Below are 13289 nucleotides of genomic sequence, written 5' to 3' on the forward strand. Positions count from 1 at the left end.
CTCACTACATATAGTTGATTCAAGTTCTTCCAGTGTATTTTTTTGCCATGTGAATCCTTGGGGGTGGCCTGACTGGGTTTTTATAGCCCTAACGTCCTGCCATCAAATCAGAATGACAAGAAGATGATGTTTAGGTAACAGAGATCAAAATGGTCTCAACCTGATCAAAAATGACATTCAACATCACTGCTTTTGCCTGCTAGTGTGCTACCTAGAGAAAGTCACAATATTTTGCTCTTGACACAGTCTTTGACATATAAGATGATAATATCAGAAAATTAGAGATCTTTTGACTTGTCTGTGGCAATGAAGTGCACTTCACTTTCCCCAGTCATCCTCTCAACATCACCATAGTAAATAAACTCCCTTTTAATCTTTGGAAGCAAATAGCATAAGCATTAAGAAAAAAATTGCCATCTAGAGATAAAAGTACATCTAGTAGATACATAAACATCATTGGAAGTCTGCCCTTTACTCATTTAAGTATTGTAAGTGCCCTGCAAATGTTAAGTAGTCTCATTTTTACTAGGTGATTTCCTGCACTGAAGATTGAGCTAATTAGTTTGCTAATCCCCAGCATTAGCAAGACTGCTTCTGCCTTTTCCCCTGAAATGTTGCTACCTCAAACTCTCTTCCTTCTTTTCCGTCATCACCTAATTATGGCTTAGATCTTTAACGTTCATTTCAAACATGTCTTTATGCATATGCAGCTTTTCTAAATACATAATTTTTTAAAGTTTTTACTGAAGTAGGCATGGCCTATCCACCCCTCCAATTTACTCACTGCCAGCTGCGGACTGCATACTGACTTTGTTTCCTTCCACCCTTCTACTCGCCAAGAACCTCGTATAATCTGGGGGCTTGACTACATACATGGGCAGGTGGGTCTCATCTTAGTCTAGTATAGCTAACTAATAATGTAACTAATGATAAAGTTCATACATCCAGTTGCAGCTTTCAAGCCTCACAGAGAAAAACTGATCTGGCTTCCGGAGGTGAGCTGAGAAAATGCTCACTATATAGGTTCACACAGAGGCTAACACTTCTTCTTTCTCTTCCTAACCAACAGTGTGTTTCAACGACTCAATTCACTCAAAGACTCTGTTCACCCTGACAAATGGAACATAATTTCTATTCAAGAAATCATGCCCTTATATCTTTACCTCTACTTGCTCATCTTAGCGGAGAAGCCATTCATAATTAACATCTTTGCCTCTGTAGTCGTAGTCCCTTTTACTAGGGGTAATGCAACTGTTGAACCAACACTTACAGCCTGGTATCATCCACAGATTAATCACTTTTCTACAGGATTACGACACACTAAATGTTCAGCAGTTGGAGTCTGAAGTAGCTCCACTGAAGCCATGGTGGTGGATCAATTTATATCATTTGACTTTTCCAGTAAAAATATGATCCTGCAAGTATTTCCAAACCCAGGTGCCATACACTACTTGTATATTTACATTAATGAAGAAACAGGATCATCAACGAAAAGTGTTAGGTAGCTATAGCTACCCACATTGCCTATAGTATCAGTGTCATTGGCAGAATACATTTCAGCAAAGTGAACATCTCACACTTGGCAAATTCAAGAAGTGCCCCTGGAGATTTGTTGCAAAGTGCAAGTTTAACTGGCAATTACATTGATGAACACTTCAACCATTCATAAAATAGAATAAACTGCTATAGAACAATTATTTTATTTTTCAGGCACCCTGCCACCAAAGCATTTGAGATGCATAAACAACACATTTGGTGGCACAGCACCATAAGACACTCACAGGAAGTGTTTTATGACAACCTGTAAAGCCAAAAGGAGAAGTAGCTGACCAAGGACTTGATTCTGTCTTCAGGTTCCTAAGCACCCTTTACCCACTATTAGCCAGGCTCAGTTCACACAGGTCACTCAGAGAGAGTTCTGGGGCTAGGCGTGTTCTATGTTCCATCTGAGTAGACAGGTGATGAGAGAGCAGGAGAGAATCTTGTCTCCAGCATCCCAGCACTTCAGGCACAATGCCAGGGTCAGCAAGACACCCGAGAGGAAAGGTAAAGTTGCTCTCTTCTTTTCTTCCCTGCTCCCTCACATACCCCACAGTCAGGAAGAATCAAGCCTTGGAATAGTGCAGAGTATGAATAGAACAAAATGCAGAATCAGAGCCAGAAAACAAGGAATTAACCATTAGCCAGCACTGTGACAAAAATTATAAAAAAATAAATCAGTAATTTTACTGAGCAATGCTGTAGCAGAGGCAGGGCTGTAATCAAATTACTCCAGGGCAATATTACATTTCTTCAAGTTTGGACCCTCTTCCTGAGGATTCCCTCATACATGAAATAAGTCCTTCTGAGCAGTATTTATTGACACTTCAAATGCTTTCGAAGTGCACTGTGCACTGCTGGATTTCTTCACTTGGCATCTCATTCATCATCTTCACCTACCCACACACTCCCTTTCATTCTCTGGTGGTCCAGAGAAATCACTCAGATTTGAACCTGTCTCTCTTCTGAGCCCAGCTCAACATCTTTTATTTCTGGCTGCCTCAGAAACCCCTTTACAGCATCACACAGAGATCTGTATTTCCTACTTCTGCAGGCAGGAAGGCAGAAGTCCTGCATGCCTGTGGCTTCCTTTGTCATAGAAACCAGACTAAGGTATTCTGTGGGGAAAAAATAAATAGCTTGACAACATGTTATTAATCAGAAAGCCTTATGCTAGTGATCTTTAACACCTGAACACACTGTTTTGCAAGGTCAGTGTTTTCTCCAGGTGGGAGTAGACGTGCCCTCAGATGGGCCAGCAGCAGAGCTCAGCACAGCTGCTACCACTGCCCTAAATGTAGCTGTCATTGCCATCCATTGTCCTGCAAGGGAAAGCCAGTGAAGGGAGCTGACACACGTGCAGCTCAGGGAGCTCAGAGTTATTTACTTGCAGTGAAATCAATTCCTGAGCTCAGCTCAGGGGCTGAGATACTATGCTTCCTATACTATGCTTCCTTTATTTATACTTTACCCATTCCTGCCTTTGTCCTGTCCTTTCTCTGGCCCTTGGGATACTTTCCCCACCTTCTCCTATGTCTGCCCATCTCCCCTACCTCTGTCTCATCTGACACCTACATAACCCAGAGCCTAGCCTCTTTCCTTTGCATCCTAGTCTGTCCTCTACTCTTTCCCCTTCCTTTTCCCATCTCTCTTCAGAATACTAAGCCTCTAAAACCAGTCTGCTCTTTGACACCAAATCCCCAAAGCAGCACCATCAGCAGAGGGTAAGGCCCTTTAATACAAACACACACACACACAAAAAAATCAATAGGGGTAAAATATTTGTAGATGGATTACTCTCAAGATGATCTCCAATCTCATTCTGTCTCTTGAGGGTTTTGAATACTGATGCTCCTCACCATCATACCACTTCTGTGATAATCTCACTATGCTACAAAGCCGCTTCAGAGTTCTATACATACAGACTGCTTGTGAATGGTCTGCAACACAGAACTGAAGTAAAGAACTGCTAGTATTGTGTTAAATCCTTAGGGAATTGGGTTTACACATTACATAATCCAAGGATTTTTTTTAACATATAAATTTAAGAAAAGATCTAATTTTAACTGGGATCTGACGTATTGCCTGATCTGCAGCAATCGTTAAACTGTATTCTAATACACCTCTTTACAAGCAGCTGTCACTCCTTAGCCTGATGTGGTGCAGCTCACTCAAAACTTCCCTTGATCTAACCAGTTAACTTGCCCCAGGAGAGAACACTGATCCCACAAGAGAAAAGCTCTGTGGATCACAATATGAGGTATCTGAAAACAGGGGAATATAATTTTCATTAATTATCCTGCAAGATTGGTGGTTTGTGCGTGGGCTTGAGAACAACAGCCTCCTCATAAAGTTTTTTCTAATGACAAATAACTGGGGTCAGCCTTATTAAGAAAAGAAACACTGTTGGGAATTTAAACAGTCTTGGAGATAAGAGTACAAGTCCCTTCGGTCTCCTAAAAATACATGATTATCTATTCACAAGCACGAAAAGCAACAAATGTGGGCATGGTACCAAAAATAACATTTTTGTTTCTATTTTTATCTCTTCATTCTTTCACGCTACACCCATCTGCACCTCAGCTGTTGGGACAGGAGACTTCACAATCTAGGATTTTATGCTGCAAATACCATAACACATATAGTACCTGCACGGTCACTGCTAACATTGGCTTTGTGCCATTTTAGTGAAAGTCTTATACCTGCGCTAAGCCCATAGTGTTGGATTTAGTGAGACAAGTGGGATTTATTTTTTTTCTTTCCCATATTGCCAATTCTAAAGATACTATCATAAATTTCAAGATATCTGGTGTTTTTCTGAAAGCTCCAAGCTGACAATGTAGATAAAAGTATTTTTAGTGGTACATTTTTCTTTGGAAGATTAAATTCCTGATCTTCAGACCTGCTGAAATAACATTGAAATATTACCTAAGCACAAACAAAGTTCCCCATTAAACTGGCAGGGGAGATGGAGTTGCACAGCAACCACGACAGCATTACACGACATAGGAGCAAATGCCATTCAGACTAGTGGCTCTGAAACAGGGTGGAGAAGCTAAAATCTCCTTTTATTCCTCCCAGCCCCCTCTCTTGGGTGATTTGTGCCTGCAAGAAGGGTACACACACTGTTCATATATCAGAAGGCTGAAAAACAAAATGTATAAAATCACAGTGACATTCTTCTTTTAAAGGGCTTTTCATTTTGTAGTCCATCTCTACTTTTTCAGGCACTTGAGTCATCATTTTGAATGTCAATTCTGGCAATTTTCACATTTTACTGGGTTTGTCCTGTTAACTGGAAGAGTCAAACTGTCTGCTCTTTTTTTTTTTTATTTTTTTATTTATTATTTTTTTTTAGGAGCCCTGCAGTTCCTCCCTAAGATTTGTCGTGTTCTGTGGCTTCATTTCTGTCAGGTGGGAATGGGCTGAAGCTGAGCTTAGAGATGTGGAGCCTTCTCTGCTATGGCAAAATGTGAGATGTAGGCTGGAGTTTCAGGTATTGCTGTTTATGAGCATGTTCTTGCTCCCTCCAGTGCTTTGCTTTTGCTTCATGTACTGCTTAACAACACAGGAGCTGGCACGGAGCAGAGTGCTGGATTTCTCATTACAGGCATCCCACTTCTCGTTGTAATGCAATCATTGTCTGTAGATGCACAATGCCAGTGCATGAGCTGCCAGCAAATGATTTTCCAATTATTGCTCAAGCAAATCTATGAAATTATATTCAAGTGTGATTTCATGTAACAGTTAAATTCTGTAAGAACCTGTTTCCTTTCCATGAAGAGCAGTATTTCATCTCTCCTTTCTCCTCTGTCATTTTAATCTTATTTTCCTGCAGTTGCATAGCAAAGTACCCATATCAGGCCTCATTATTTATTTAGTAGTTTTTATTATTTGTTGTGCAAAAAAGGTACCTTAGATACAACAGAAAAATAAAAGTATTGGAAACCCAGGTCTAAATCCTCAAACTGAATTTGTAGATTGGGAGGGAATGAGAAGGTAGTATTAGGAAACCATCCCAAAAGATGAGAAGAATCTGAGGCTATGTAATTAAAAGACCCGAAAATGAAAGGAAATGGGGATAGAATGAGAAGCAGGAATAAGGGCAAAAAAGAAAGAAAAAGGATAGGTGAAAAGTGGACAGTTGGTGATAATCCAAGGACATTGGGTCAGCCATAATGAGAGTGGTTGCATGTCCCACAAAAGGCTGCAATAATTTAGCCTCTGAAACTATTGTTATTATTGTAATCATGCCCATGGGAACATAAATCTTTCAAATTCACTGGATTCACATAGCAGCCACAATTTGGGAAGTCACCATATCTCAGTAGTGTTGTGCAGTTTAATAAAGTTTACTGATTCTAGCACTACTTATATAATGTCTATAGGACTTCTGCCTACAATATATCATAGCTGTCAAACTCAAAACTTCTTTAGATATGTGCTTTATTTCAGTTAACATTCCTGCATTGACTGTTCTTCAATGTATTGTCTTGTTTTAAATGTGGAAAGTTTACTTTGAGGTATATGAAGACATTGTATGCTTTTGGAAAGTCGTCAGGACAGAGAGCATGGGGCAGTGTTGCTAACTGGGAAACTAAATAATTTTCTATGAAAATGTTCCTGTGGTGATTTTTATTAACTTCTAAGGGAAAATCATCACCTTGTCAGTACCAGTATTATTCTGATAGGAGCTGAGGTAATAAATATGATTGTGTGAGGTCACAGAGAGGATTTTCTACATTATAAGCAGCCATGTCAATCATGATAACAGTCTCTCTGCTCCCCCCTCTGCTTATCTGTTGCATGGAAAGACAATGCTGCTAGTAAAGTCCAAATCCTCTTAAATCCCAACATTATATTGTAAAATAAAATTGATGTCATCAAATTAAAGCGCAGGATGCACACAAAGCTGCAGAACATAGCATATACTACCACTCTGTTATGCTAGACTGTGCTGTGCCACGGATGCTTCACACACAACTATCTCATCAGGTGTAAATGGAGCTTCATTATCATAATGCTGATAAGATCTTGACCTAGAAGTTGTTTTTGAAAACCCATGCCTGACTGAAAAAATAAGATCTGATCTTATTTAAAAGCAAAATATTTCAGAAGTATAGTGGACTTTTTGCCCTATGCATAGTCTGTTGCAGAGGGACTAGCACAGTTACCCATGTGTTTCCTTAAGCTGCTTTGTATTTCTTTCCCATAGTGCAAAGAACACAAGTACAGAGTAAACTACAATACACAGAAGTTTCACTCAGAAAAGATGAATTTGAAACATACTATAGATTACTTCTGATGATTTAGTGAGAGACATGGTAATCGTAACTTGTAATAAAACCCAAAATGGTGTGTGGTGTGGTGGGGATGCAGGGGAGAGTTGACTCTGCTCTGTCACTCAGCAGTATGGCCACACTAGGAAGAGCTGATTTTGGAAACTCCTGAGTAAGGAAGCTGGCATGGGAGATGTTACTGCAAATAAATGTGCTGTTTTCACAGAAACTTCTCTTTGGTTACATAAGCAGGCAAGGGTTTTTGTATGTGCCAACTCATCCTGTCAGCTACTTGTTGCCGAATGGAGGGGCTAGTAATCACCCCAGAACAGCTGCACAAATAGAGAGCCATCTAATAGCTTGAATTTCCCCTTTTTTGTGGTGCCCTAACCACACAGTACGGCTCTCCAGTAGACACTCTGCCTTCATTCATAATAACATCTAACAATTAAATCTAGGCCAAGAGTTGAAGCCACGAAGAACTATTTGTCTACATAACTGTAACATTTCTGGCACTGTGAAGATAAAGACAGCAAAAACAGGTATTTTGAAAGACTTAAGGAAATTCTTCCTAGGTATTTCATTGCTCTTTGGACAGAAACAAGAAAAATGGGGGGAGAAATGTAATTTGTGAATTTGAACAGGTCTCCTCCCTAGAATTCCAAGTGGCTCTTTTGTCAATTAAGAAAGACATTCTAAAATCTTTGTGTAAAAACCACATTAAAAATATCAGGTAATCTGCTTTGTAACTCTTTTTGGCTAAGTGCATTGTCACTGTGTTTCAGAGCACAGCCCTATACCCTTATCAGGCAATCGGGAGTGTTTTCTGGAGCAGCAGGTGGAAAAAATAAATAAATAAAATAAAAGCCCCTTCATGCTTTCTGACCAATATATTCTAAGTTCAATGCCATGGATCAATGTTACAGTTGAGTTATATCACCTTCTGTATCAAGTTCATATGGCTGAGATGCACTGAAAATGTTAAAAGGAGAGGAAGGCAATTAATGCCAAAAAAAACCAACCCCAGCCCACTCAAATCTTAAATAAAATCATTCCACTTTCTATCACTTTGTTAAAATAAGCTTTTTAGCAGATGCTAATATTGTAAGCGGCCTGGCAACCTGAAATGAGTTTGTGGGAATCAGGTAGCACACATGGGTGGTTTGGAGAGAACCGAAAGGTTATTTAATATTTTCCTCATGCCCCAGGGGTTTATAATGGACCAGAGAAGATATGATCCTTACCCCTGGAACACAAAATCAGTTCAGCAGTGTATATGGTGCAAAATCCAGGTGTCGCACAGAATGTGGGTGCCAGGAATGGGATTATCGGTATCATGAACAGCACTGCCACTCTTTCTGAGTGCATGACCCCCTGCAAAATCCAATTTATTGGATTTTGGAGATCATTCAAGGGTTGGGAGAAGATGAGTCACAGGCATCTAAGGGGTAATATTGTGTAGGTTTTGATTTTGACTCTCATTGCTTTTTCAACATACAAAATATACACAAGCTAATTTTATTGAACACTGCTATAACAAATCCCTCTTGTTGACTGCTCTCTGCAGAGGGCTCTAAAATTAAAGTTATAGCTATTTAACTGTTTTGCAGCTCAAAGAGTGCAACTGAGACTGATCTTGACTGAAGTGTGGTTGTTTGCTGAATATAACTTCACTGAAACTGCTGACTTCTTAAAATGTGCACACCCCTAAGAGCTGTTGGTGCATCTTTAGTGTCAATAGCACGTATTTGTGGTATTGAGTAGTGCTTGGTTCCCTCCATAAGAATCTAGTTCTCCCTGCAATACCCCAAGGTTTAGACCAGTTATCCAGATACAGTGTCTGGAGCTTTATATAGCATATATAGCATGCTATCTGAGATCAAAACAAAGGTAGTCATTTGAGCATGAAGCAAGTATCTAAAAATAGGCTTGGACTCCTAAACTTGTATGATTCATAGGTGGATACATCGACCATGAACAGCACCCAGAAAATTAAATATAGATCTAGGAGTCTGCAAGCATGAACATTATAATTATGATAAGGCAAACTATGATGGAAATCTACGTCATGCCTACCATCATCAGCAAATGCAGTATGGTTTATCTCTCACTGACAGAAAGACGAAGAGCCTCATGTTTACTACAGGGTAGATAATTCCCAGAGCCAACCACTGCAGTAGTGGTAACACAGGGTTCAGACCTTCACTGACCCTTCCATGCCTTATCTGAGCACCTGTATTGTACACCATAAGATCTAGTTCCAGGTGACCTTTCATGTTCTTTTCAGAAAGGGCAGGATTGGCTCTGAGAGCATTTAACAGCATAAGCCAATTTTGCCTCTTGTGTAGCATATTTCCATGTTGTTGAGGGCTAGACTGCATGGAGCTTTGAACAGCCCGGTGTAGTGGAAGCTGTTCTTGCCCATGGGAGTGGGGTTGGAAATCAGTGATCTTAGGTCCGTTCCAACCCAAACCATTCCATGATTCTGTGTTTCTATGTTTTCAGCGCAGTATATAGGGGAAAGGAATACCATTGTCATATAATACACACACCTTGCTTCTTATCCACTGATTACTAGGAGCAGTTCTAAACTCATTTTATGCAGACAGCAATATATATTTACATGAGATTAACTTCACCTTGATTTTATTAAATTTAGGAGTATGACAAAATAGCCTACACCACTACTTCTCAGACATGTTTATGAAGTGCTTTAAACATTTACAGCACACTAAATGCCAAGTGTTAAGTATCATGATGTCAGGGGAAATGCTACTGGTGCAGTAGTGAAACTAACAGCATTATAACATTTTCAGTGTACTGAAACCAGTCACTAAAATGTTCTTGTTTGTTTCCGCATAGCACAACTAGAAGTGGCAATACACAGATGTATCTTTCCCAGTATCTAGAGAATAAAGACAAGCTTTATTAATTGCTTCTGACTTCAAGTTTCTATACCCTGGAATGTACTAAAAAAATTATATGCCATGTTAGAGGTGCCAGGTAAACCTCTGTTACTGCTGTGCAATACAAACGCGAAACAATGGGTTTTGCTTAGTACTCCATTGAAATCCTGCTTACTCTGCTTCACATGAATTTGCGTTTAGGTGTGGGAATTTTACAAATGTGATATGACAGTGCAAAATATTATTTTTTCCTCATGGACTAATGTCAGGAAAATTATCTATCTGCATTCAGAGCAGCACCCAACTGTACTGTTACCTGCAATAAGATGGTGTCTGATGTCATTCAAACAAACAGATGCATTCATTTCTTTCCCAGAGTGAAACAAGAAATATCTGTAAGTGGCAACATATTTATCATTCTGCTTGTGCTAGTTCCATCCTTGTATCCTATTATTTTTCTCAAACTGTTCAGGTACATCAATTTCAAATCTTGCTCAATAAATATTTCCTTTCTACCCTACTTGATACAAATGTTACTGGAGTCATATCAAGGAATATCTACAAGAATTATGCAAATAGAAGAAGTGCCAAATTAAAATCTATTTATTTATCATCCCAAAGAACAGAGCTGTCCTGACCTTAGATCAATAATAATTCCTTAATGAAAATGCAAGTGACAAAGAGAATGCCTAGTCAGAAGCAACTGCCTTCTAAACTAATCTGCCTTACAGATGAGTAAATTAACTAAACCACCTGTTTAACTAGTACTATCATGTTTACTTTCTATAATGCAAGGAAGGCAAAAAGCTCAAAAACATTCTCAGGAGCAAATAAAACACAGTAATTACTCTTTTTAAAAAACAATTGTAACAACTATAATACAGTGTTTTGAGTCTTTGACTACCTATATTAAGCAATTAACAGTGTACAGTAAGCTAAGTGTTAAATAAATACTGCATAATATTTGCTGCTGTTTATGCCTGTGTAATTAAATTCTGATTCTCTGCATATGTCCTGTTTCATCAGGTCATATCAAATCATGTTTTGTCAGTGTTTATTAATTCAGCCTAAATCCAGTCACATGGCACACACTTCAATGAACTCAGTATTAAAAATGCTTTCTGTAATTCCAGTCTTTTTAGAATGTGAATAGATACATCTGATTACCCAGTGACTTGCATGTCAAGTTTATTTCATTTCAAGCATGTTTTTTACTTAAGGTGTTGAGCCGTCACTTAAAATAGTATTCACCTTTACTTTTAAATTGCAACACACAAACTATGGAGGAGTTGATTTCCTCTCTTTGTAAGAGTGACTTGAGCTAGTGTTAATGGGAATTACTGAGGCATGCCATTAAAGTTTTAGACAGCCTCAGGTTTCCAGCAAGACTAAGAAGTACTGCTGTGCAACTTACAGACTCTTTTGTGAAAAGTAAAAGCTGAGCAAAGGAACACAGGCAAATTTTCTTTCTACCCTGTTATTATTAAGTCTCATTTCAGCTGTACATAAGGGACAATTAAAAATTAAATACGTACATTATGTTCTGTAAGTATAGCTACCTGCAGAAAAACAGGGAGTGAGGAGAAAAAAGCAGATGAATAGAAAAGGAGAATAAAAATTAGCTGGTTTACCTGATGCTGTACAGTACTTTTCCAGTCTTAGAAATCCTCAGCAACTTGTTGTCTGTCGTGACATCATGGAAGTTTGCTCCCTTCTCATTGGCAAAGAATAAGTCTGGCTTCCAAATAGAGTCCAACATAGAGGGATCCAAATCCAGGGAATCATCGGGATATTCGCTGTAAGCCAGGCGTGAGTCATTCCACTGTTGTCTCAAAAATATATTCACTCTGTAGTCCTACAGAAATGGCATGTGAAAAGGTTACTAAGCCACTTATCAAAACTTGGAGCCCACTTTAGCTTTCTTTATGCTATTAGACTTACTACAGTACCAGTGTTACAGAAAACATTTATGTTATCCTTTGAACATAAGAGACCTCATTTGAAAATAAAACAGTCTAAATGCTGTGTTGAACCAAACACTCACAACTGGCACATTTTCCAAATCAAAATTACTTCAATTATGAAAAAAATATTAACTGCAACCTCAAATATTAAATATAAACCTTTGTCCAATGTGATGGATTAACTTAGAGGTACTTAGAAAGCCAAAAAGCATCGCAGCTAGATAGACACAATTTCAACAAATATTCTATAAAAACTAGTAATTTAAATAAATTACTTCCAAAATGTAAATCAATTATTTCTAATGTACTCATGAATAGTTGCTAATTCAAGTGAAGCTGGATTTGTATAGAATAAATTAGATCAGCACTACTTATTTACTGTTTGTATCCTTTTTTTATCTACTGTATGCTTTTCTCTGTATGTTACTTCATTCACTGCTCCCTCTCTGCATCCCATTGAAATTATTCTAATTTCATTCTTCTGCTCAGTGGTCCTCTAGTCAAAACTGGGAAAGGCAGCAATTACTTCAAGGTTCATTTAGAACTGACATTAACATTGTGTCAAGAACTGACTATTAAAGGGGATTGTGAAAGGAGCTTTTAGGGTCTAAACCCTCTGGAGGGAATGGAAAGATGCTAATGCATATTCTCCTCATCCTGATATTCCAAAGTCAGCAAATAACAGCTTCATCTCCCCCATCTTTCCTTATTATTGTAAAATATTTGCCTGAAATTATTACATTTCACTTGCTTGTGAATACTCTCTTAGAAATACATCTATTCTTCCTCTAAAAGGAAAATATTTCATAATATTTATAGCAATAATGTAATCTGAAGGAATGTTTTATCAAATAATTCTGCCAACTGTAAAGCCCCTCACATTCAGGATTTACTTTATGGTAAGCTGCAGTACATTAATATGGCATCATTGTGCTTTGACTTGGAAAATGTATGAGCTGACTTGGGTTTAGTTAGGCCACTGAACTGCATAGTCTAAAGAATTTATCATCTATGAAGTGTAGATAAATATTCTCACCCAGATTAAAGCTGCAGAAAGCAGCTTGCCCAATATTCAGACTTTGTGAACAAGCCTCTCCAGCTTTGAGCACTTCCTACCTTTTGTTCAGTACATTGGTGACAAGGTGTACTGCTTCCCTAAGAGATTGTTTCTGACATCCAGATTGATGAAGTTTTTTAACCCAATGGGATGCTGCTTTACAATCTCACTAGGAACCTGTTTTTTTCTTGCTTTCTTTATCATTTTCTTTTTGCTGTTGTGTAGATATGAGTCAAAACAGGAATGTCTACTAATCAAAGCAAGACAGGCCTGAGAGAGGTCTCAAGAACAGCACATGTATTCAAGATACTTACAAAAACTTGTACCTGTTTTTCACAAGCCACTGTACTTTTTATGATGGTGTTGTTTCATACAGGATGAGGACTTGTGAGGATACACTAACCCTAATCATACTTTCCCTTGTATTTTCATCATAGAAGCTGAGCGTGTCTTATAAGCTTAATGAGACAGTTTTAGTTATAAATCCAGGAAAGCACTAGATTTTCATTGTGCAGAAAATAAGGCAGGAACTGTCATGAGCAAG

General features: G+C 38.4%; 1 protein-coding gene across 2 annotated transcripts in view; it reads right to left on the minus strand.

Annotated features, from left to right (window-relative positions):
- Positions 1-13289, minus strand: part of GLRA2 (glycine receptor alpha 2) — a 128278-nt gene that overhangs the window by 89858 nt on the left and 25131 nt on the right. For both annotated transcript variants that reach the window (XM_065675734.1, XM_065675733.1), the window contains exon 4: positions 11356-11579. In XM_065675734.1, coding sequence (XP_065531806.1) covers positions 11356-11579 — 224 coding nt within the window. The remainder of the gene's footprint in view (positions 1-11355; positions 11580-13289) is intronic.

The sequence above is a fragment of the Lathamus discolor genome, chromosome 4, assembly GCF_037157495.1.
Source record: "Lathamus discolor isolate bLatDis1 chromosome 4, bLatDis1.hap1, whole genome shotgun sequence".
In the NCBI taxonomy this organism is placed as follows: domain Eukaryota; kingdom Metazoa; phylum Chordata; class Aves; order Psittaciformes; family Psittacidae; genus Lathamus; species Lathamus discolor.